This window comes from Xiphophorus maculatus, chromosome 9 (assembly GCF_002775205.1).
Source record: "Xiphophorus maculatus strain JP 163 A chromosome 9, X_maculatus-5.0-male, whole genome shotgun sequence".
NCBI classification, from domain to species: Eukaryota; Metazoa; Chordata; class Actinopteri; order Cyprinodontiformes; family Poeciliidae; genus Xiphophorus; species Xiphophorus maculatus.
The window spans coordinates 16,100,358-16,123,369 of NC_036451.1; the positions used below are offsets into that span (position 1 = coordinate 16,100,358).

The following is a 23,012-nucleotide window of genomic DNA, read 5'->3' on the forward strand; positions in this document are numbered from 1 at the left end:
GGCTGAAGAATCCGGGACTGGCAGCAAACTCTGCTGATGAGAGAACGCTGTGGAAAGCATCAAAAAACTTTCCAGAGGTCACAGTGGAGACATCAAGGGTGGAAGAAGGGTTTAGCATGAAAGCTGGTTTTCTTTTGCAGATTTTTAAGTGTCAGAGGGCAAATTAGACATTGTTTTTCTTGTTGGACTATTTAAAAATAAAACTTAAACGCGAAAAGAAAGCAAATTCTTTCAAAGCATGCAGACTTCAATTTATCTGGAGCTCATGTAAAGATGGTCTATAAAAAGTGGAACACTTTAAAAATAACATTTCTGTGTGTGAAATTACAAACAGTTTCATCATCCAAGGTGTGTAATCTTACTAAATTATTTAGAGAAACCAGGGAAATCTTTGTTCTAAAACAAATAATCAATTAAGGGAATGATTGCAGTGATCTTAAGCCCTCAGGTTGCCCCACATCAAAAACAAACAAATGGTACAAATTCAGGTTGAAATGCCAGGATGCATTTAAAGAAAAAGCATAAAGTGTGATGGAAATCTGCTTCTTAAACTCCTGGGGTGCCTCCCAGAGGGCGGTAGTGTACTGTCTATGATGATTTGTTGAGGTTTCCTCAAGTTGGTGCTATCATTGCTATATCCATCACAGACAAAAAGGGGACAGCCAGTGATTGTTTCTGGTCTTTGTGGCCCCCTAGAAAGCCTTCAAGCTAGCATACCACATCGTGACACACTGTGCCAGTTCTTGTTTACGCTGTTGATGTTTCAAGTTTCTTTCGTTTTTGTTGAACCTGTCCACTACCTCAGTGGGCTCTCTTCTAAGGCACCTGGAGGTCCAGCACCATTTTCTTGGTTTTTCCAAGATGTTGATTTTGCTGCATATTGACAGAGTTTCTTCTCTGTGTGCTTGTTCATGTCAACTTGAAGTCAGACCAACCACCGTTGTGTTGTGTCATCTGTCATCTGTAGACTATTTGATATTGTATGCGGAGTGGGTTAGGGGCCTATTATGACTATATAGAGGATAGGAGAGGGAACTTAGCACACAGTTCTGCATGGAGGCACTGTTAAATGTGATGATGGAAGAGATGTTTTGGGGCAGTTGAGGAAAATCTTCCATTCACTAGTGTTCCTACACAGTCTGGAAGTCTATCTTGTCTGTCCATCTTTCCTTCCTTGTCTTTCTATCCTTCCTTCTGTACTCCTTTTGGTTGTCATAAATAGGGCTATAATCAATACAAAAACATCCTCCCTAAAGTGCCGACTTTCTCCAGTGCAGAATGCAGAAGTGATGGCCTCTGCTGTGGATTGGTTGGCTCTGGAGTCAGAGGTTAGAAGATAGATTTTAACATACTGTGCTATGAGTTTCTCAAAGCACTTTAAAACAACCAGTGTCCACTCTATTTGTCATTATTCCTTTAGATCACAGGCTTTTGGGGCGTAGGGGTAATGGTGCTAGATTTTACATAGGAAGGAATAGTGGTGTCAGGGAAAACAGAGCATGTTCACGCATGGGAACTCCTGCTGGTCCTGCTGCTCTCACCATTTTCAGCATCTCTTACTTGTTCCTATAGGTTGGTTATGTGAAGAATGGTCTGTTATAGAAATGTGATGATATGTAGAGCTGGAGTCCCAAATAGGGTAAAAAATAAATGGTTACATTTTACTTTCGGTGAATAACTAGTCAAAATAGGAGGTCCATAAACAAACACACACACACGCAGCACACACCCACACACACATGCAAACAGTGCAGGTTTCACTTAATGAAATGCTCCCAGACAGCCAGATGGTGAATAAACTGGAGTCTGGAGTCATGTGGGGAGTAATGCCATCAGCCTGTGGTGTAAAGAATGATGTCCAGTGCTGACTTGTGAACATACAAAGGCCAAAAGGTGACAGACTAACCACAGAAGGGATTGCTTGCTCATTCACAGTTCTAATTTACTAAAAGTGTTAGCGGTGTGTATGTGTTTTATGAGGTTATATGAGGAAAAGCATTTTCCTTTGACTGCCTATTACAACCATGAGTTTAATGCAAATAACTAGGTAAAACAACTATACACTTTTTGATTATTTAAGGGGGAAAAATCTATCTTTTTTGGTTTTACTTTTGTTCTAGTCACACAGCTGAGACAGATGGACAGTTCCTCAGATGACAGGCCAGATCTGAGTATCAACAAGGTGATGGCCAAGAGAAAGAAAGATTATGACACTCTGCTGCTTCATCATCCTCCAGACGGATGAAGAATGGGAACAGCCAAACATCAATGGAACAAGATTAGGAAAACCCCTCATGGATCTGTTTGTCCTGTGTCTGGATCCATTTGAACATTACATATGGATTGAAGATGATTGAAAAGGGTGGATGAGATGTATTGAGACAGACTGGCAGCTTGTATTAATGTGTTTTTCTTACAGCACTTACTTCAGCAACTCAATGAAATTTATTCCTTGTAGTGGCAATGTTCTTATTTATTCGTATTCACCGTGTCCTCACTCTTGATGATTGGGAACATTGTTGGCATTCAGTGTTCTTCTGTTTCTTCATTATCTGAAACTGACTGGCATCATTACTTGCCTTGCTGTCTTAATAATCCCAGGCTTGGCAAAAGCACTCATAGACACTCGGCTGTTTTATAAAAGCATTCAAGTTATTGATGGGGTCCCTAATGTAGTAAGGGACAGCTGAGATGATGTGTGCACTCACCTCTGAATTTAAATTAGGTCTCAGTTTGTAAGTAATTGCTTTGTCTGATTCATACCAGCATCATACATTTGTCTGATGTGAGTGAAATGCAGTCAGTTTAGCCCAACTTATTTTAGCCGTGTGTTGCAGCCTGAACATTTGCACTACTCATTTCTCCAGGTGCTTGTCTTAAGTTGTTTATTACTGATCCCCAGGTTTGTTGGCAAGGACAAATGCCGTATTTTTGAGCCTGTTTCATATTCATGCTGCTCGTGTCTGAAGATTTATGCCTGTGAAGCATGCATCATTGATCTAAAAAAATGTATAAGGCCTTAAATACTCATACATTTTTGAAGATTTTTTTTATATTGGGGCTGTGGGTTTTAGTGTGCTATTTTTCTACTTGTGGTTCACAATGTTCTGCCCTGATCTGCTGATTCTCAGGAGATGTGAAAAATAAATAAATAAATCACACATCCACCCATACCACCCACTTTCTTCACCTTGTCAAAAACACGTAAATTTTAGACCTTCCTCATAGGATCTGATCATTTTGTCCCTTCACCATTTAATTCTTTCTGGGGATGTTTGATATAAACTATATGTCCAGGGGTATATTTTGTACTGTACAAATAAAAAAATTCTAAGATTTCTTCTTATTATACTATGAAAAAATAGGATTATATTCGTATAATAAATATTAGCTACCAGCAAAGTTCCACTTAGTTATTTTGGTTGAATCAGGGGTCATCATCTTTCACGAAGCAGTAAACAGGTCCATACAGGGTTAACAACTCCAGGTGTATTTTACAATTTTTTGGAAGTACAAAATAATATCTTGAATCTAAGTGCTATAGGTCCGTTCCTGACGTTTTGTGTGAATTTTAAACTCTGCAGCCAGTTGATTTGATCAGTTTCATTTTGCTTCCTGCCTTAATGAGACGACCAGCTTTGCTTTGTCACCAATCAGAGAAAAAGTCTTGCCTTTCTTCAGTGTACAGTTGAAAACTATTTAGATGCACTGTCTTGATGTTTTAGTGCATGAGTTCAAAATCGTTTTAGAAGTAGTCAGTGAATAAATGGCAGCCACCTATAAGTAATAAATAGTGAAGGGATGAATTGGCCTGGAGCCCCAGAGCATTCTGACTTGTCCTTCTGAAATAAAGCACATGTGGAGTACAGTTTAAAGCCAGCCATTTTGCTCTTCCTGGGGGATAAGAGAGGGTTTTTTTTTTCTTTGAAATATTTGCCAGCTGATGTTTAATCTCCAGGAGATATTGCTGTGAAGCTTTTTAAGTAAAACAGCTGCCTCCAGTCCTGCCAAGAGCAGTCAGGGAAACAAAGAGAGAGCTACAAATTATAAAAATTGCAACACTCAACTACAATATGCTAAAAGGTTTCGTTTGATAGGGGATGCCAGCTGAATTAGTCAAGACAAGGTTCTTTGAGGGTTCACAGCTAGAGACTTTTTGTTTTTACCTTGCATGGTATTTTAGATCTTATTGTTTGATTTTTTATTTATTTATTTATTTAGCCATATATTTTCACCACATTTTCCATTTGGCCATGTGTGTAATCTTCAGTTTCAGAAGCAGAATAAGCCTTAATTCCCTATCCTTAGATATGAAGCTGGGTAGGAATGTGGCTCGAACCTTCCTGGATTATTACAAGCTTAACAACCTCACCAAGGACAACAGACCTACTAATATACACTGGTAAAACTTTATTGCAATTTTTTGGTTTTTGTTTTGCTGTTTTCTGAATTAAATACCACAACTTTGTTGATATGTTTCTATCTGCAGCACTGATGGGATTTCCCAGACGGGCAAAAGCAAGATTTTGAGCAGCACTGGTGCCATCAGAGACTCAGGCGACGGCAAAAAGGAGAAGAACCAAATTTTCGGACACTAGTAGACCTAGGTGGAGCATATATTAAATATAAAGCAGGAGGATCAGACTCCATCCTGTCGATCCAAACATGTATTTTTTTAGGGTCTCCAGAACACTGGGACCAGTTACCAATCTAACACTAAATATTTTCCCACACATTTCACGTCAGCATATGAATCTCAAGTTAGCCTAGCGCATGTTTTTGTTTTTAGACTGTTGGAAAAAAACAAACACACACACACAGACTAACAGACAACAAGTAAATTTCATGCACAAAAGCTCTTGTTTCCCTGATCACAAAGACTTGTATGAAAAGATCTATAACAGTGACATGCTTGACATTCAAACCACCTTTTTGTATATGTGTGCCTCTTATAAAACACATAGTGTATGTAGGTGTTTGGGGGGAGGATTATTAATTTAAATTAATTTGAAGGCCTTCATCTGGCAGCTTTATGTTGTACTGAAAATATGTGTTGATGTTACAATTGATTTGTTTAATTTATTCCCCAGACAGTGTTATGTCTTTTGTTACTATTATTATTCATTAAATATTTAACCACTTCATACATCTGGTCTGCTTGATGTAGTTTTGTAGCAGAACTGCAAAGCCTGTTGTTCCATGATTAATGTAGACTGAAACAATGTACATGAATGTGTTCTCTATATTCATGATTCTAAACCCTTGGGCATGCATTGTAAAATACTTAGAGCCATATATGTCTTAATGATGAAAAATATTAACACCATTTCAAGTTTTGTTGCATTCCATCTTGTTCCAACCATAAACTCCACTGTATTTAACCAGGGTTGTGTTGGAATGACAACATTAGTACAAGTACATGATTGTGAAGTGTAAAACATATGTTTTAATCACATCTGACAAAAACTCCCTCTTCCAGCCGTTTGCTGTGCTCTCTGCAAGGCTTGTGTTGCAAATGACACTTTTTTGTTTTGTTTTCCTTTAGCAATGACTTTTTTCTTGCCGCTTTTTCATAAAGAAGAAATTTGAGGAATTTGTCACAAAGATGAGTGACATGACTTTCCACTTCACTGATTGTCTGTGTTCTCAGTTTATGCAGTGCTTTACTACATCTCAGACGGCTTACATTTGTGCCATACTCCATTTTATGTTGAACTGCACAACTGATTGTGAGCTGGGAATATTGTTTTATAAACAATGCACCTCCACAGTTGGTATTAGTTTGAGTCTTTATGGTGTTTGTTCTCTAATCTTCTCTAACAAGCATCTTGGATAACCAGAGAACAGCTGGATTTATGAAATCACAATAAACAAAGGTTGGTTGCATTATTTTGTTTAGGGCAAGGGAGCAAATACAGGCCACACTTTTCAAATTTTTGAAAAGTATATATATATATATATATATATATTCCTCCCATTTTTCCAATGTGCACTCCTTTGTCTCACTTCCAATCCAGAAAAACGCATTGCAGATTGTGGTTGTAAATTTAAGTGACAAAATGTGAAGTTCAAGGGACATAAACACTTTAGCTGTTCGCTGATTTTTAAATAGAACTATGAATATGCATCTGTTTGACTCGCAAATATGAATAAAGGATATTAAACTTTTGCGGATATCCAAAACGTATGGTGCAGATGCACGATCATTTTTGTCATCATTTGACTTCCTCCTCGTTTTTTTTTTTTTATTTCAAGCTGGTATTAGATTGAGTTTTACTTTATTGTTGGTGAAGACAAGACACCCTAATAAGGCCGCATAGAGATGACTGATTACTAGGATATTCGGTGCCAATCCCAGCTGTTACACCGGGAGACAAGTTCAGTGATTATTTGAGAAAGCAAACAAAGTGTTCTGATTTGCTACTTTGTGGTCACGTGACCCCACATCCGCTCTGTGGTTGTTGCTGTTATGACAACGAACTTTGGAGGGGGCAGATAAATGGTAGCAACGGAGAAGATGGTCAACTCTCACAAAAAACAGAACAATTCCCTCCGATGTACAGTGTATCTGGACATTGAGAGAGTAAGTGTGTCCTTCACGCGTCGTCACAAAACCCCGGAAGCGGACTTGTTGCTGGAGGTTTAGGAACGTAAGCTAGCTAGCAAGTTTACACCCTGTTTTCTCAACAGTGTTGAAGATATGCTTTTATGTTTACCTTAGTCACGCAGTGCTGTTCGTGTTTTACAAAATTCAACAGTGTTACGTACAAATATTTTAAGACATGACATAGAAGAGTTTATAAAAACCTAGAACTGAAACTTCGTGAAAGTTTTTTTTTTGTGTGTGTAAGATTTCTGTGAATTTTTTTTTTAACAGTTAAATGTTTAAACAGAGTGGTGCTTTGTAATTAGATCACTTGTTTGTGTGGTTTATTTTACATTTTTAAGTCCAGCTATTCATTCTAAGTGGTTTTTACAGTGTTAGTCTGAAAATGTGTTCTATTTATTCCTCCATCCTCCTTACAGCCTAATGTTTTGCAGGATCCGTTTTACAATCTGGCCACTGTCAAAATATTGATGGTAACTGCATTGAATTGTTTTGTTTATACTATGACATACACACATGCAACTTTTGATTTCAAGTGCAGACTAAATTGTGCCATAATGAATGTGTAGGAAACCTACATTTATAAAGCAAATAAAAATTACCAACTGGATTTACAGGAGATTATTTACTTCAGAATGCCAAATATGTCTGTCCTTTGTGACATATTTGTCTTTGACTTATATTTGTCTTTGACTTATGCCAATTGGGATCAGATATCTGCCACCTACCAATAGATGTTCACTTAAGTTGCAAATTTTAAAAAAGGTATTTTGAAAGTTAAATCAAAAACATGAGCAATTTGTTATACTATTAATTATACTTCTAATAATGCCAGATGTAATCTAAACGTAAAACTGTGACTGCAAATTTATGAATTGTTGCTATATTTAACTAATTTGTGGGCTTAGTGACATGATATACTGTTTGTTTGCAGGTTACATGCCCAGGAGTCCTCCTTAAAAAAAAGTATGGCATCTACATCAGTGTGCGTATTATGGGCCAGTACAGGAAGACCCCATGTTTGCCTCCTGTTTTCCCTCTAGTGTTCAATCACAGAATGGTTTTTGTCAAGGTGAGAATAAAACAACAAACTGCTTGCTACACTCTGTTTCCGTCTGTCTACAGCTGTTTATTATTAGAACGAGTGGCTTGTGTTACAACTGCTGGAGAACTTCGTCGTGTATTGACTTTTATCTGCATTGGGTCATTATGAACAACTCATTTAAACCGTTGTTCATTTAAACCGTTGTTCTTCTCTCTGAAACCTTTCTCAGCTTTTTATTCATACCTCTCAAACTTTTCACAATTTTGCACATCACCATAAACTTCAAAGTGCATTATTGTAATTTCATGTGACCAAGACAAAGTATTTCATAATTATGAAGCAGAAAGATTTTCAAGTTTTGTTTTTTTTTTTGCTTTTTTTTTTTCAAATACAAATTTGAATAATCATAATCTGTGGCATAGATTATGATGACTAAACAAAACCCTGGGCTTATATAAAACATGTTATACCATTGTTATTCTTTCTTTCCCCTCCAAAATGATGCACTGCTTTGTTTTTTGTCAGTTACTTAAAATTCACATTATGCACATTGTAGTTTGCAGGTGAGAGGCTAAAGTTTTTTCGAATACATTCTTGATATTCTCACCAGCATCATTTCAGTTTGACTGAAATGACAGTTCCTGATAAGTTAGCCTGTTTGCTCTCCTGAGGAGAATGGCAGAGGTAAATTCTGGCCTGTCAGCCTAATCTTATTATGATTATCGATTTGTTTTGTTTGCTCTCTCTCTGTTTTACCAGACTTTCTCTGGCATTTTTGACCCTGCTGATGTAGCTGACCTCCTCGAAGGTAAATGGCCATCTGGGATCTGCTTGCTCATCTCCTAGTCCTAGATTTTGTTCTTTGCTATTAGCTGAGATAGCAATCATTACAGACTGTTTATGCTTTCCTCCTCCTCAGCTGACACCACAGTTTTTGAGCTGATTCAGTTGGTCCCTCCAGGTATGCTTTCTGATGATGCCATATGGGCACGTTAAGCTCGACTATATCAAGTCATTGCACTGTGAAAAAGGACCTTTTAATGTGAATTTAATGTAACCGTATGTGTTTCTGTTACCGTGCATTGCTTTCAGAGGGGGATATTCTTGCCACAGCGGAAGAATGCAGCAGAAGTTTCCTGTATCCGGGTCCCAGTATAGTTTCCAGTGAAGGATCTGCAAAAAGAGATATGATGATGAAAAGAACCTCCTTGTATCCTGTGAGTTGGTCATGTTTTTTCATTTGTGTAATGTTTTTACGGGATTAGTTTTGTATAGGTCAGACTTAATGCAGTTTATTTCTGTGTTCATATAAAACATGTTATACTATGGATAGTATTGGAAGCAATATCTTTCATCAAGGAACTTTGTTTCTTCTTTCTTGTGATCAGATGAATTGAGTAAGAGCTCCATCTGCATATAAACTTCTTTAAAATTATTTCTTGAAATCTTTCAGAGGAATACTATTGTGAAAAAAGGAAAACGTCTGTCCAAGAAAACCTCACATTCCATGTATTAGTTTACAGCCATCTTCTTTGACGTTGTGGTTTTTTCTGCATCTTAAATGCTGACCGCTGTCAAAATATCAGCCATAAATTCATCACTAACATTCTTTAAAATTGGATAAGGAGGGACTGAATACTCTGGAAGTACAAGTCAGGATGTCAAGGAAGTTGAAGGTTGAAAATTTGTTCTGTTTTTTTGCTGTTGCTTCTCGTTTGCAATAAGAAATATTTAGGACAGGGTCACATGAAAAAAGAACAGATGTGTTTTTGCAAATTCAACTACATGGCTGCAAGATTTTGCTTTTACTCTTTTTCTGTTTACAAAGCCAATAGATTTAAACTGCACACCTTTACACCAGTCAAGAAAGGAAAAAATCATTTGATTTGCACCTTATTTAAATCCCCATGACATCTACAACCATCAGGACCAAGACATTTATATGTGAAGTAATATTTGTTACTTCTTTTCTCAGTGGCTCTGACATCTGTACAGCTGTGATTGGAACAGGCAGTTAAAATCAAAAGCAGCACTTTGTCTTTGATAAAGTGTTTAGAAAAGATAAGATTTTCTTGAAAAGGAGTTAATTCTATCAGAAAAAAAATGTTTAAAACGTGCATTTATTTAATGTTTTTCCCTTCTTTGCACCTCCTGCTTTCATGCCTTCATCTTTCCCTGACTGCTGTTTGTTTTCCCATCATTCCCCTTGTCCTCCACGGCACCAACTGGCATATTTAAATGTCTTTAAACACTGTTCCCCTCACCAGTGCTTTTATGTGTTTGTGTTTGAGGCCTACATAGCAATTTAGATGTCTCTCCAAAAAGTGGCATATTATTTAAACATCACTGGAGCCTTTCTGTGTTTCTGCTGTTTGTTGTTTTCCTTGACTCAGGAACAGAGTGAAGATTTGTGCTCGTAAATTGGTGTCCCTTGCAGAGCTTTTATGTGTCCTTTTGTCTTCCTCTCGCTCTTAAAGGTGTTGTTTTCTCTGTTGTTCGTCTCTTGCCAGGGAATCTCCCCGAAAGTGGAGTTTGCGACAGTGTCAGTCATAGAGGAGAGTGATTGGAGAGACAGCTGGGTTCCTTCACCTGTAAGTGTTTCTGTTTGATACGTCTTTGTGTGTTTGTTTGCTCTTGGCATAAATATATGATCCCACATGTCCTGAGTGCTAAAGCTTGATCTATAGAAGACCATAATGAGTGGTGTCGCTCGCCATCACATTTGTCTGTTTTCACTAAACATACCCAGCCTCTGTTGTTGCTATGACGACTGTCCATATGAGCAGCATTTCGAGGGTGTTTGTTCCCTCTTTGTGAATGTAATTATGGGGAGGCAGATCAGTGGTGCTGATACGGAGGCTTCTCTCTCATGTTCCTAAGTTTTCACACAATATCACTTTCCATTTTCATTTTGGAAGTCTTCATGTCCAGATAATCATGTTATCCTTTCTCATATTTTTTTCTGTTATGATTTTTATCCCTCTCCTTCATTTTTCTGGTTTTCCTCAATAAAGTAAACTTCAAAAATTCAACAGTTAGAGTATAACTTGATAATCAGTTCATTTGGGTAATGGTTTACAGCTAAAATGTTTTTTCTCAGGTTATTTAAAAATTGCACAAGAATAATTTACAGGTATATCTCATTTATGTATATCTAAAATTCACAGAATCAAAGTCGAGGCCTATTTTGAGATTTCTTGTCTGTGATGATTTAGGGAGTCATGTACTCTTCTACTGTTGGTCCATTGTCTAAACTCAGCGATGTTGTGTGGCAGAAAATTTAAGAGCACTTCAAACTTTTCTCTCTTGAAAACCTTGTACAGAGATTATAACTCCATTATTCTCACAGAACTTGGTTCCTCTCCAAACAGTCGGTACTTTTGGTGCTTGATTAGCAAGCAAATTTGTCTAAACCCAGTAGAGAATCTATCCATCATGACAGTAATTGATGAAGTAACTAATATTAATGATAATCTGTTGTACAGTTTGTTTTACATCAGTCATGTTGTTTGAGCACAGTTGATCTCATTCAAAGGGACCCAAGAAGAGTTAAAATCAGCATGAATGTAAATTTGTCAGAATCTCTTTGCAGCATATGATCTTTCACACAGTGGTTGGCATGTTGTGCCAAACAGACTACCATGCATCTCCCAGGTGCAGTCACCTAAGCTAAACTATTAGTTTGAATGGGATGTCAGTGACAGCGAAGCAGATTGTCACAGTGTTGTGCAGCGGCCCCTCGGGGTGATGCCTGGATCAGAGCACCGCTGTGGCTGTCAGACAGTAGGATTTCACCGTTTTCTCTCCTAATGGCTTCTCAGCATAGGCATTTTCCTGACTACATGTCTCCCCTGCTGACAAGCCATGTTGTTTACTAACACAGCTTCAGGAGGAAGGCGTCTCCCACAAAACCTCGGTACCCGTCAGTATGAACACAATCGTTACCAACATTTTAACTTCAAAATAACAGTGCCATCTTTTGATGTGATTCTTTTGTATCAACGGTTTATAGTCTTTTTTTCCTTCTCTACGATAGCTGAATTACCACTAATTTGCTATAATCAAGGTGTATGTGAATCAAAATTTTGGGCTAAATTATTGCTGAGTATATATGAATAAAGTAGGTGAATTTTTCCCAAAATGTTATTTAAAAAGAATCCCCCAAAAGATTTGAGTATAAACTCAATAAAATCACAATCCACTAAGCAGATTTTAGTGGAATAACAAATTTACCATGGACATGTACAGTATGTCCTTTTCAGGCATTTTCCGTATCTACTTTCGTCCATGAAATTAACTTAAAATAAATGTATCTTTTATTGCAACAGCATAGTATTACATTGAAATGTAAAAGAAATGTGCCTTTGAGTACATTATTTGGTCTAGGGAAAATGTATCTGCCTTGCATTACAATGACATTAAGAGACATGCCTTGCATAAATATTTGCAGAGAGGAAGAAATTTGAGATAACAATAAAAATATTTATTATTATACTTTGCAGAGATTCTGTTTTTTTCTGATGAATTTTCACTCATGTCAAAGTGTCAAATACTTGCTATGGCTCCAACGCAACGGCCACTTGACCTATTTTTTGATCAATTCAGCTCATTTTTAACCTCTGGGGTTGCTCTTAAACTGTCTAGTGAGCTTTAAACTTTCAGTCCAAGATGCTATGATAATCTTTAAGTAGAGGAAAAAGAAAAATGAGATAGTAAACCAGTCTGTCCTTGTGTAACAGCACACTATACATCTTATATCCTTAATATCAATGCACACACTTTAAAAACGGGGGTTGGAAATTACTGCAGTTCATGGACACGATTTCACCTAATGCATCAAAAATGGGCTTGATTTATTTATGCTTCGACCAACAGGTTGGGATCCTGTGCAGCTGGAAGGAGTTTAGTTCTCACTTTCAGACAGTTCTTATGTGCAACAGTGGCAACAAGTATTGTTTTACCACTAGGAGGCGCTGACTAGCATCCCAAAAGCCTAAATAATACTTGAACTATGACCCCAAAGCTGTTAGTGTGGAATACCGTCCCTTCTGCCTGGAAATTGACCTTAGTTTTTGAATTTGAATTGATTTATAAAAAGTCATTTTAGATATGGTCACGGTTGTTGTAAGATTAAGAAGACTAGTCAGACTATTTGTATAATTATTTTCATCAAAATGACAGAAACCACAGTCATTGTCCCCCCCTAAAACCTAAAGTATTACTGAATAACTTTGCATTTATATTTTACTTTGTATAGGAACTTTTAATATGCAATACACAACTTCCTTTCCCCCCGGGTTATGAATAACAACCAACGCCCATTTGTCCTCTTTAAATATGAGCTCCTTTCAGTCAGGCAGAGTTCTGCTCAGTTTTGTCTTTTCTCCCAGAAGTTGTCATTTTCAAATGATCACCGCTTCCTACTTCCATGTTTGCTCTGTGATTGTGGGGCTTTAAACATGATATAAGGATTAACACTGAGACAGAAGCAGCTTCACAGAGCTTCGAGGATAGCTGTAGACGTTAACCTCCCTGTTATTTATCAACATGCCAAGCTCTGTCGAATGATGTCTTTATCCTCTAAAAACCTGTGGTGAAAATCACAGCTAATCACATTAGCCAAGCCTTCTGTTCGGAGCTGGGGACTGGAAAAATAACTCTCTTTCGGTGTCTGTCCAGCAACGGAAAAACAGATAGGAGTCACAGATGTGGGGGACTCAGGGACGGGGGCATATGTCCTAATTCCATTATATCAGATTATTGTCAAATGGCAGCTTTGATGATGATTTATTCATCGTTTGGTTTCTCTTAAAAATAGTTCCAATGTGCTGTGATTTTTCTAATTAGCATTTAGATTATCTTTGTTTTACAGCCAGCCAATGTCTCTTTATCATATTAGTCTAAGAGATGGCCATCAAATGCAATTAACATTTTATCTTAACTTATTTATCCCTGGTTGGCATTACCTGCAGGAAGTGAGATATTGCTTTAGAGAATGATGTTAGTGGCCATTAGAGTTATTGGAGTAATTCTGCAGAGGTTGTCTCCATGGCAGTGTGGTCTGCCAGAGCTGTTTTCTTATAACACTTAAGTGGAATCATTTAGCTAATGGTTTAATGGTTTTGTCCAGCGAGAGCAAGTCTGTCAAGACTGAGAGCAACGGCCTTAATGGCTAAAGTGGGGGATGTTGTCATAAAAAGGAATAAATTATGGTCTTCAGAGAACTTTGAACTTGCTCAGATGTTGTGCGTTACATTAACATTTAGACGAGTGTGTCAACATGTTAAAAGAAAGTTAACAGCCTTCTCTCTCACTCTCGGTTGCCAAAAACAGACCTGTCGTGTTTCTCCTTTGAGGCCGTGTGTAACCCCATCTCCGCAAAGATCAACAGGGAAGTTTTCACCACAAAGGAAAGCATATGATGTTGATCCAGACCGCGTTGTGGCCAAAGACGGTGAGAAAAAGCTGAGCGTCAAGGCCGTGGTCACCAACTGTCCTCTTGACATCAACGTCTAGACGTTCTCCCTTTGCCTCCCCATCAGACTCTAGTCCTCAAACAAACAAGAAGGACAGGAAACAGGGAGCTTCTGAGGACGTTGGATACCGACGGCCTACAGTTTCCTCCAGGTCACGAACTCTGTCTCCTTACACGCACCGCAGGATGTGTGAGCTGACCGAGGAGAGCAGGCAGCGGATGAGCCACCTCCGCCTTGGGCCTCACCTCTTTCGCAAGTCAACGGAGAAGCAGCCGCCCTTCTTGGTTTGTGTTAGTTTTGTGTGTTTTCTTCTTCCTTTTTTTCCGATTTCTTTTAAATCACATGGATGCAGTATTTACCAAACAGGCAGTAAAATTCACAGCGTGATTCTGTTCAATTGATCTGTGCATGTAGAACCAAAACAATTGAACAGACCAGTGTGTGCTCAGAAAATATAAAAATTGGAGTACCTGAGCAAAAACATGCAGTTTTGTCATAATGTATAATTTCCGCCTCTTCTGGATTTCCTCAAATTTTCTCAGTAAGAAGTGGATTTTATTTTGTTCCCACAGCAAAACCGTTGTGAGCAATTTCATCCCAATCTTCTGTATCTATAGTTTATATTAGGCCCATTTTTTTTGGATGGCTTTTCTGTCTGCAGTGCTTAATATTTTAAACTGGCATTTTAATTTATTATTATAATGGCAATTTATTATTACTCTGGTTTGCAGAATAAGAAAAGCCCAAAAAGATATTTTTATGTAATAAGTAAAACTAATAACACTGGCTGTCTGTAATAAGTAAAGAAATTATAAACTAATTACTAATCTAATACTATTTGCAATAATAAAAACATAATGTGTGAGTTAATGAATGAAATAATCAATGAATCATATTCACAGTACAAAGACACCAAATTTATTGTTTTCCAGGATCCAGATGGAAATTTAGTGACTGTGTCTGTAGACGTGTTCATCTGTCAAACTGGGTTGTTTGATGAATCATTTTCTATGCTCTAATTTTAGATGTAAGTTTCATTAATGTATGATTGTTCAAATATTTTGTGGGATTTCAGAAAAACTCTTTAGATTTTAAAGTTTAACAATATATGAACTATACGTTTAATAGAACTGTGTTTAGGTGTTTTTTTTAGGTAGGGAAAATGTACCTACTATTCTAGATCCCATTATCTTTATGTTTTCATTTTCTTTTTTTTCTTGTATTGTTTCCTCTGTCCCTTCTCTCTGCCTTGTGTCCTTTTTTCATTCCTTGTATACTTTTTGCTCCTCCTTCCACCCTTATTATGCTCCTTCTGATCTTCCAATTTTCTTTTCTCTCTTCCTTTTCTGCTTGTGTCCTTTTTCCTCCATTCGTCATCTCCTTCCTTTTTTCTTTTCTTCATTATGCTCTTAACTTTCCCTACTTCTATCTCATTTTTGCTATTGCTCTGAAAATGCATTCTACCTCCCTTCTCTCTGTCTTTCCATCATTGTGTCCCAAATCTCCTCTTTTTGATCCTTTCTGACCTCATTCTCTTCCCTTCTTTGTGTTATCATATCCTTCTTTTTCTTCTGCTTCTATGCCTGTATGCAACCTTTACAGTATTTAACTAGGTGATTCTCATTGAGATAAAACAGATATTTTTTAAGAGAGACCTGGTCAAGACTGGCAGCAGCACATTGACAACTACAAATCAAAATTACACATATAAAAACCCAATTAAAGTACAATACGGATAATAAAGAAAGAAAAATAACACAGCGCAACCACAGCCATAAAAGTAAAAATAGGACTAAAAAGCAGTTTTTTACCTGAGGTGGTAAGGACAAGTACAAAGTTTGTTATAATCAAAACATTTCCTGCTTCTCCCAAACAAAGGTGCATAATAAGTCCTGATAGGTCCCTCCCTCTGTACCTTTTGTAGATTATAGTTGTCAAACACCAAACAAGAGTAAAAAATAAAGGTTTTGCCCAGCTGAAGTGTCAAGAACAAGCTGAAAGAACAGAATGATCTCTTCCTGTTCTTAGAGCCCTGGGAGAGAGAACAAATATTGCCCTTTACTCGTTGCTTTACTTTTTCTCTTTCTTGCACCCTTATTTCTTTCCCTCCTTGTTTTTTTGTCTCTTTCTTTTTTCTTTCTTTGTTTTTCTTTGTTTCTTCCTGTCTTTCTTTCTTTTGTACTTTTAATTCTACATTAAACTGCATCTTCCCCTGTTTATCTTTTTTGTCTGTCCTACCTCCATTTTTTTCGAGTCTGAAATTACAAGATGAAAAGTCTCTCTAGGATATTCTGGGTCTATGCTAGGATCCCTTTAATTGATCACATACAGCAAAACTATTTGTATGATGATGAACATAAAATATAAAAAGTTAAGTTTTCCTAAAAACATAATTAAAACAGAAACAACATGTAGTAAAGCCCATAAAAGCAGCATCAAGCTTGTGAAGTCAAGGTCTTATGGGACCCAATTCAGTACCTTTCATTCCTTCATCTAACTTGGTTTTTAAAAATCTTAGAATTAAAGACAGCTAATAACTTAATCACAGTTCTCTGTGTTTAATAATCCAGCAGTAGACGTGTCCTAAGCACACGGTTTAGAAGATTAATAAGAGCCTGAGTTGCTGCGGGTCACACCTCAGTGGGAGCTTCCCCAAATTTCACTTAATCATGCAAGCAGATTAAGTTAAGGATGTAGTAATAAGGCTATGTTAATCTTTTTATCTTAGCTTTTAATGGATTTTGACATCATGAATGGATTTTGACTATTTGTCCACACTGAGGTACCTGGACATGATTTAAAAGCTAACATTCAGATTTTTTTTAAAGAACAACAATTTGATTAAAGTCACATGTTTCAAGAAAATACTCTTCACAAAAGGAAGAGTTTCTATATTACTGTCGGAGGCATCTTGCACACTGTTAACAGATCAGATTATTAGATGCTGGTTTGTGTTTTTGGTGAGACTCATTAATGAAACTCACTTGATGATTACTGTTGTTTTATCTGAGGCAGGAGCATGCTTTTCTGCCTCCGCATTTCCTGGGGGGTGATCCTCTTCCTATAATTAACCCCATTAATTGAGTGTCAGGCCGCAATTAACAAATGAACACCTCATGAAGTAGTCCAGCTTTGTGAGAAGAGAATAATCAGCGCGAGTTTCAGAGCTCCAAATGCTTCCCGTGTGCCGAGGAAAGTCAAAGTGTTAACGCAGAATGCAATTTGCTTCCAAAAAGTGGAAAGGAGGTTAAAAAATGGTTTTGCTTCATTCGAAACAATGTGGAAATGTGATTAATCTACTTCATTTGTCTTTTGTGTTTCCACAGTGCAGCAGGAGGAAGTCATTTTTTTAGCATTCAGAGTTTTGTGAGACAGATTAAAGAAAACATGTTGAAGTGTTTCATAGTAAACATAAATTATCCTCTTATCCTGTTATGTTCCAGGTCCCTCGTCACAGTGATCCCACTGGGATGGGAACACCGGACCGCAGCATGCATCGACATACCGCCAGTTTCTCAGCTGATCACATAGGTAGGCCTCATATTACTGCAAAAACTTCTCTAGGCAAACTATTACACATTTATTACTTTGCAACCTTTGGTTAATAACAAATTTTTAAGTTTATGTTTACAGGTGTCAGATAGAAAAACAAACTGAATATTTTCAGATTGTGTACTTTCTGATTTTAGACATTTAAGTTATTCCCCCCCATTTAGACACCCTCATTATCACTGTAAAATATATTTATGATAGGTTTTAATCTTCTTATATTGATACTCTGATTTATATTATAGGAATATTGAAGGCTTTAAAGCAACATTTAGCTCAAAATATCTTGGGTTAAAAACTAACTAGTGATTTCTCATCAGGCAAACAGGGTTGTGGCTTCCCAGCAGGCTGCTGTTTTCCTCAGACTCAGCACTTTAGATCATAGCATTAGTTTATGTTCTATCTCTTTCATACATGTTAATAATATTCTGTTGAAAATTAACTGTCTCATTTTATTGTTTACTGTTATACAATACATGGATGTGATTGGATCCTTTTATAACGTCATGCTGCACTTCTAAGTTTTACTTTGTCTTTCTGTAGACGCTTCTCTCTATGGAAGCTACAGACAGAGGACAGAGCAAGTAAGTCTGATTATTATCTTTGAAATTGGGACGCCATGCCAAAGTTTAATGAATGAATGAATGAATGAATGTGCCCCGTCATGGTTGAGACACAGATGAAACACTATTCTTTTTTTGTATTAGTTTATGTCTAAAGGATTTTTGTAGGGATATCAGATTAAATGGGGCTGGATACATACTTTTAAACCATTTTTAAAAAGCAGGTTCTCCCACTTCCTGACTAGGGCTGTATAATTTTATCAATTCTACAATAAATATCGATATTTCTTTCCTCAGAAAGTACCGATTTTTCATCCGCGAGTATCAATAAATTATTTCCTACTTTGAGTTTTATGTCAAACCCACATGAATTAAATGACAGTTATCACAGATGACATTTTTTACCCAGTTGCACTTGTACATTAAAAATGTAATGAAGCAACCAGTTACAATTAATTAAATAATGAAATAGATAAGTTACCTTATCTAAGTGAGTAAGACAAAAAAGATTCATTTTGTGCATAACCAAATACAAAAAGCCACATAATTGACATTTAAATAAAGCAAATGTATAACAAACACAACATTTATTACACCAGTATTACACCATCAGTTCAATTAAATCAATCCAAGTATATGGAACAGTGACACAATGTCACCAAAATTACTCTGTCCCTCTAAAATCTTTCAGAAAATCTTAAAAATGTATTGAATCGTATCGTTTGCTGAATATTGTAACATATATCGTACTGTGAGCAGAATATCGTGTATCGTATTGTATGAGATTAGTGTATCGCTACAGCCCTATTCCTGACACCTCAGTTATGAACAGAATTTATGTTCTACTGCGTAAAATCTTAATACAATAGATTGTGTTTTTAACCTGACAAAATATGTAGTTCAAGATGTTTGAATAGATTTTAGAGACGTAGTCGCAAACATTATATACACTATTATCAATAATGACAACCTGGGAATACAGATAAGTTCTTTGTATTAAAGTGCGCTTTAGGACTAGAGCTAAAATATGTATAAAATAGATTGTGCATAAATTCCTCAATTGCTTACATTAGTTTGTTTAAAAGTTTCAAGGTGAACACGGCTCACAACTTGAGTGGCAATTTTTAATTTTTATTATTTTATTACTTTTTCTAGATAGAATCGGCTCCAGCGAGGCTCCAGGCGTCTCCGGAGACACGTTCCCGACATGAACCCGAGATCAAAGGCCCAGGCTGGACCGAGCTGCGGCGGACCCGGTCCGTCTCAGCTTGCTCCGGCCTGGCAGTGTCAGAATCAGGGAGGCTTCTGAATGTCAGCAGCTGCTTCCTCAAAGACCGGTAAATCCCTTCTCCTCACAGGGTTTTTACGTTTTATTACAACTTTTTAAACCTGGAAAGTGTCTCAAGATGAAACTATCTTTGGTTCAGTCTTAAAACAATTTCAGTGACCAGAAGCTGCTGGCAGAGATTAGTCTGCGTTACTAATTATCAAAACATTCTTAGGGAGTTTGGAAAATGTTGGAGATTTAAGTTTAATCTACAATAAATTGAAAAAAAATCTAATCAAATTCAAGAAGGAACATAATATTTATATCTAACTTTTATTTCTACGTGTTAGATATGAAAAAAATATTTCATTTAAACGCCGACGCTGTTTGCTGCAGACCGTCCTCATTGTCACACTGAAGCTGGAGCGACAACAATCCTCATTTTTTCCTGATGTTTACCCTGAATTTGTCGAGCTCCATCTGTGCGCATCGTTTGTGTTTGCCCAAAAGATCTCGAAAGCAAAACAGGCACCTGTATGAGTTCCCAATTACCGTGTACAGCAAATATATGGAAATCCCAGGAGGTGTCTGGATACGCTGCTGCCGGGCAAATCTGTGGCTGTGTGTGCGCATGTGCGTGTGTGTGTACATACATATCTAATCTTTAATTTTGATCACACTCGACGGGAGGGTTGAATTCTCCTCCACCTTTTAAATTACAGAAGCTGATGTCTTGTCATGTTTGGTCATTACTGAAGAAGGAGGCAGCAAGAAGGGAAAACAAAGAGGAAATGGTATTGATTTGTGTTTCTGCTTGAGACTGATGCATTTGACCCGATGCACACTTTAATACGTTCAGTGAGACCTTGTCATCAATCACAGGAGATGTGAGCCGAGCGCGCCGATGCGACCGACATCCCGTTTTGTTTGTTTGCTCCGCTTTGCTCAGTCCATAAGTAAACATTAAAATCAATAGACAATCTTAAACTGCAAAGTAAATTGCAGGAAATGAAGAATACTTTTCTCTCATCTGGAAACGCGGCAGGATTCGCTGGGTGGGAGATTAGACTTGGCCTTTGTAGATTCCCTCTGACAGTGAAGGGGGCACGTCTTCTTCACCAATCTATGATCTATAAAGAAAATGACAGATGCCAGTGGCAGCTTTCTGCCCCCTAAGCCTCTGAGTCTCAGTCTATTCATGTCTCGGGATGATTTGTCCTTGATGACTTTTTGATGCAGGTACCGAGTTTATCTGATTACAGATGAAAAGCTCCTGTTCAAACACTACCAGCGAGGACGAGACCCGAGTCAATCTGTCACTTATCACCCCTCCAGTACCAACAAATGGACGTGAATGAGAGGCAATACAGGAGGATTTGTTTTTATCAGTCCAATCTTTTGTGTCTTAACTTACTGTAGAAAATATTTATTTGTAAAGCAATGGTAAAGATAAATTATTGCTTTAAATACCATACACTGTTGGTCATTAGTATTAGTTACTTTGTTAAAATAACAAAGAAACTGAGTTATTTCACAAGAAAAAATCATAATGGTTGTTTAGAGAATGTTTAATTGCTAGTAAAGAACTGAAGTGTCAGGTTGTGATTTCAACATCATCGCTCATGTCTTATCTTTGGTTGGAGCACAGACTAGTGGACGCAACTTACATTACCAAAATATATATCATAATATTAATATAATTTTTAAAGAATCTCGGTAAATTTTAATATATCTTTTGATATTCTATTCAAAAAGGAAAAAAGAAACAAAAAATGTTTTTACCCTTTAGCTTTCTTGATTTTTTGTTTTTTTGTTAGAGTCTATTTTATCATGCCTAAGTGTTCATATAGCCAAACAAATGTTGCTGTCAGACAAAGATAACCTAAGAAAAAAGAAAAAAAAAACAAGAGGGTGTTTTCAGTCAATTAAAAAACAAAAAGATACTCAATAAAACATTGTGTCCTGATCTAAAAAACATGTCAAGATCAGATGAGAAACACAGTCACTGACATCTTCTCAGTCTGGAAAGGGTCACAAACCCATTTCTACAGCTTTGGGAATTCAAGTTCACTTTGTCTGTGGATAACAAAGTGAGTCGTTCCCCAGAAATGGAGAAAATACGAGCGGTAAATAATGAGTGTCCAGAGCATCTAGGAGGGTTTTTTAAAAATATTTTGAAAGGATTTTTTTGGCTCTTTATTTGACAGTGAGTAGATGGGAAAGTGGGCTGTGAGAGGAGGAGGTCAACAGGTGGGACTCGAACCTGTGACAGCTGTACCTCTGCACCCATCTAGGATTTTAAAGAACCCAGAACGACATTTAAAACACTGATGGCCTCACTGTCTCAGTTGGGTTGAATCAGGCCTGATCCAATCCGAGTGGCTGTGCATGCATGGTTCTCTCCCTCGGCACTCTGGTTTTCTTCTGTAGTCCCACAAACATGACTGTCAGGCTAATTCGTCTCACTAGGGTATGTGTGCATACCGTGAATCTCGCCCAATGAAAGACTGACTAAATGTTTTTGTTTTTTGTCTTCCTCAGACTTCAGGCTCGTCCATCCTATGGGGAACAGATCCACAACCGGATCCAGAAGATTCTGCAGACGCACAGCGTCACCTATGAGTATAGAGGGAGCTGTAACTTTTAATCCACCGCATGAGTGTTTATACAGCAAAACCTAAATGTTAATTCTAATGCATCCAGTGTTTTTCCACTAAATTGTATGTCAATGGACAGCAGAGCTATATATATATATATATAACAGTAAGGTTTTCTAACATGTCAGATTCCAACTTGCACTATTTTAATAGAAATCAAACCTAAAAGTGAAGAGTCAAACCATCCCACGCACGTAAAGTATTCCCTTTATTATATTTAACATTTTCAAACATCTAGAGCGTGTGAAGGCCGTTTCTTTTCCCACCTACCCATCTTCTCGGCTCCACTGGATGTTTGAGCCAAACAGAGCCGTTTATTAAACTCTGGCTCGGGTTTACAGAAGCCCCATTTTGCGTGTGTGGGAAGGAGACGCGGAGGATGTAAGCTGCATCTGTCGAGGGCTCGCCTCTTATAGCACAAAAGATAAGGATGAAGGTAGCCAAGAGCCACTGCTGCAAGCCCATACAAAAACAGACTAGAGATTTGAGCGAGAGAAAAGGAACAAAAGTAATCCTGAATGAAGGACACAAAGAGACTGAGACACGACTGAAATGCAAACATAGCAGCTTCAGAGTATTACATGGAAATGTCTTCATCATTGACAAAGCTTTACAGAACATCCTTCTGCTATGGGATAGTATGTAAAGGTACAGTATTTGCCACAGCAAATCAAATTATAGCTCTATTATGAACTCTTGTAACTTCAACACTAGATAATAGAGAAGCAACCGTTTTCTGCATGTCTGCTTAAGTTCAAAATTATGCTACCTAACAATCTCCATAAAAGGTCAAGCTGAGTTTTTCCTTTGTCACATCAATGTAACTTTTATTCTGCACTCCCGATATT

General features: G+C 37.4%; 2 protein-coding genes across 2 annotated transcripts in view; both read left to right on the forward strand.

Moving 5' to 3' along the window:
- The window catches only part of agbl4 (ATP/GTP binding protein like 4), a 303,108-nt gene extending 297,196 nt beyond the window's left edge, over nucleotides 1-5,912 (forward strand). The window contains exons 12-13 of the mRNA XM_023339872.1: nucleotides 4,309-4,402; nucleotides 4,490-5,912. Of these exons, the coding sequence (XP_023195640.1) occupies nucleotides 4,309-4,402; nucleotides 4,490-4,598 (203 nt within the window). The 3' untranslated portion in view covers nucleotides 4,599-5,912. The remainder of the gene's footprint in view (nucleotides 1-4,308; nucleotides 4,403-4,489) is intronic.
- Nucleotides 5,913-6,440: 528 nt separating this feature from the next.
- Nucleotides 6,441-22,892, forward strand: spata6 (spermatogenesis associated 6). Its single transcript, XM_014471526.2, has 12 exons — nucleotides 6,441-6,583; nucleotides 7,542-7,679; nucleotides 8,412-8,460; nucleotides 8,572-8,613; nucleotides 8,745-8,869; nucleotides 10,163-10,243; nucleotides 13,986-14,106; nucleotides 14,195-14,412; nucleotides 17,572-17,659; nucleotides 18,221-18,261; nucleotides 19,396-19,577; nucleotides 22,049-22,892. Exons 1-12 carry the CDS (start codon nucleotides 6,500-6,502, stop codon nucleotides 22,152-22,154), a joined length of 1,275 nt encoding a protein of 424 aa, XP_014327012.1. The 5' UTR covers nucleotides 6,441-6,499; the 3' UTR covers nucleotides 22,155-22,892.
- The last annotated feature ends 120 nt before the right edge of the window (nucleotides 22,893-23,012 follow it).

Bases quoted from the DNA above. Each gene is read 5' to 3' on its own strand.
- spata6 (XM_014471526.2), top strand. From the start codon at position 6,500: ATGGTAGCAACGGAGAAGATGGTCAACTCTCACAAAAAACAGAACAAT. The intron at 8,870-10,162 runs GTGAGTTGGTCA...GTCTCTTGCCAG, and splicing joins AAAGAACCTCCTTGTATCCT to GGAATCTCCCCGAAAGTGGA. The intron at 10,244-13,985 runs GTAAGTGTTTCT...TGCCAAAAACAG, and splicing joins ACAGCTGGGTTCCTTCACCT to ACCTGTCGTGTTTCTCCTTT.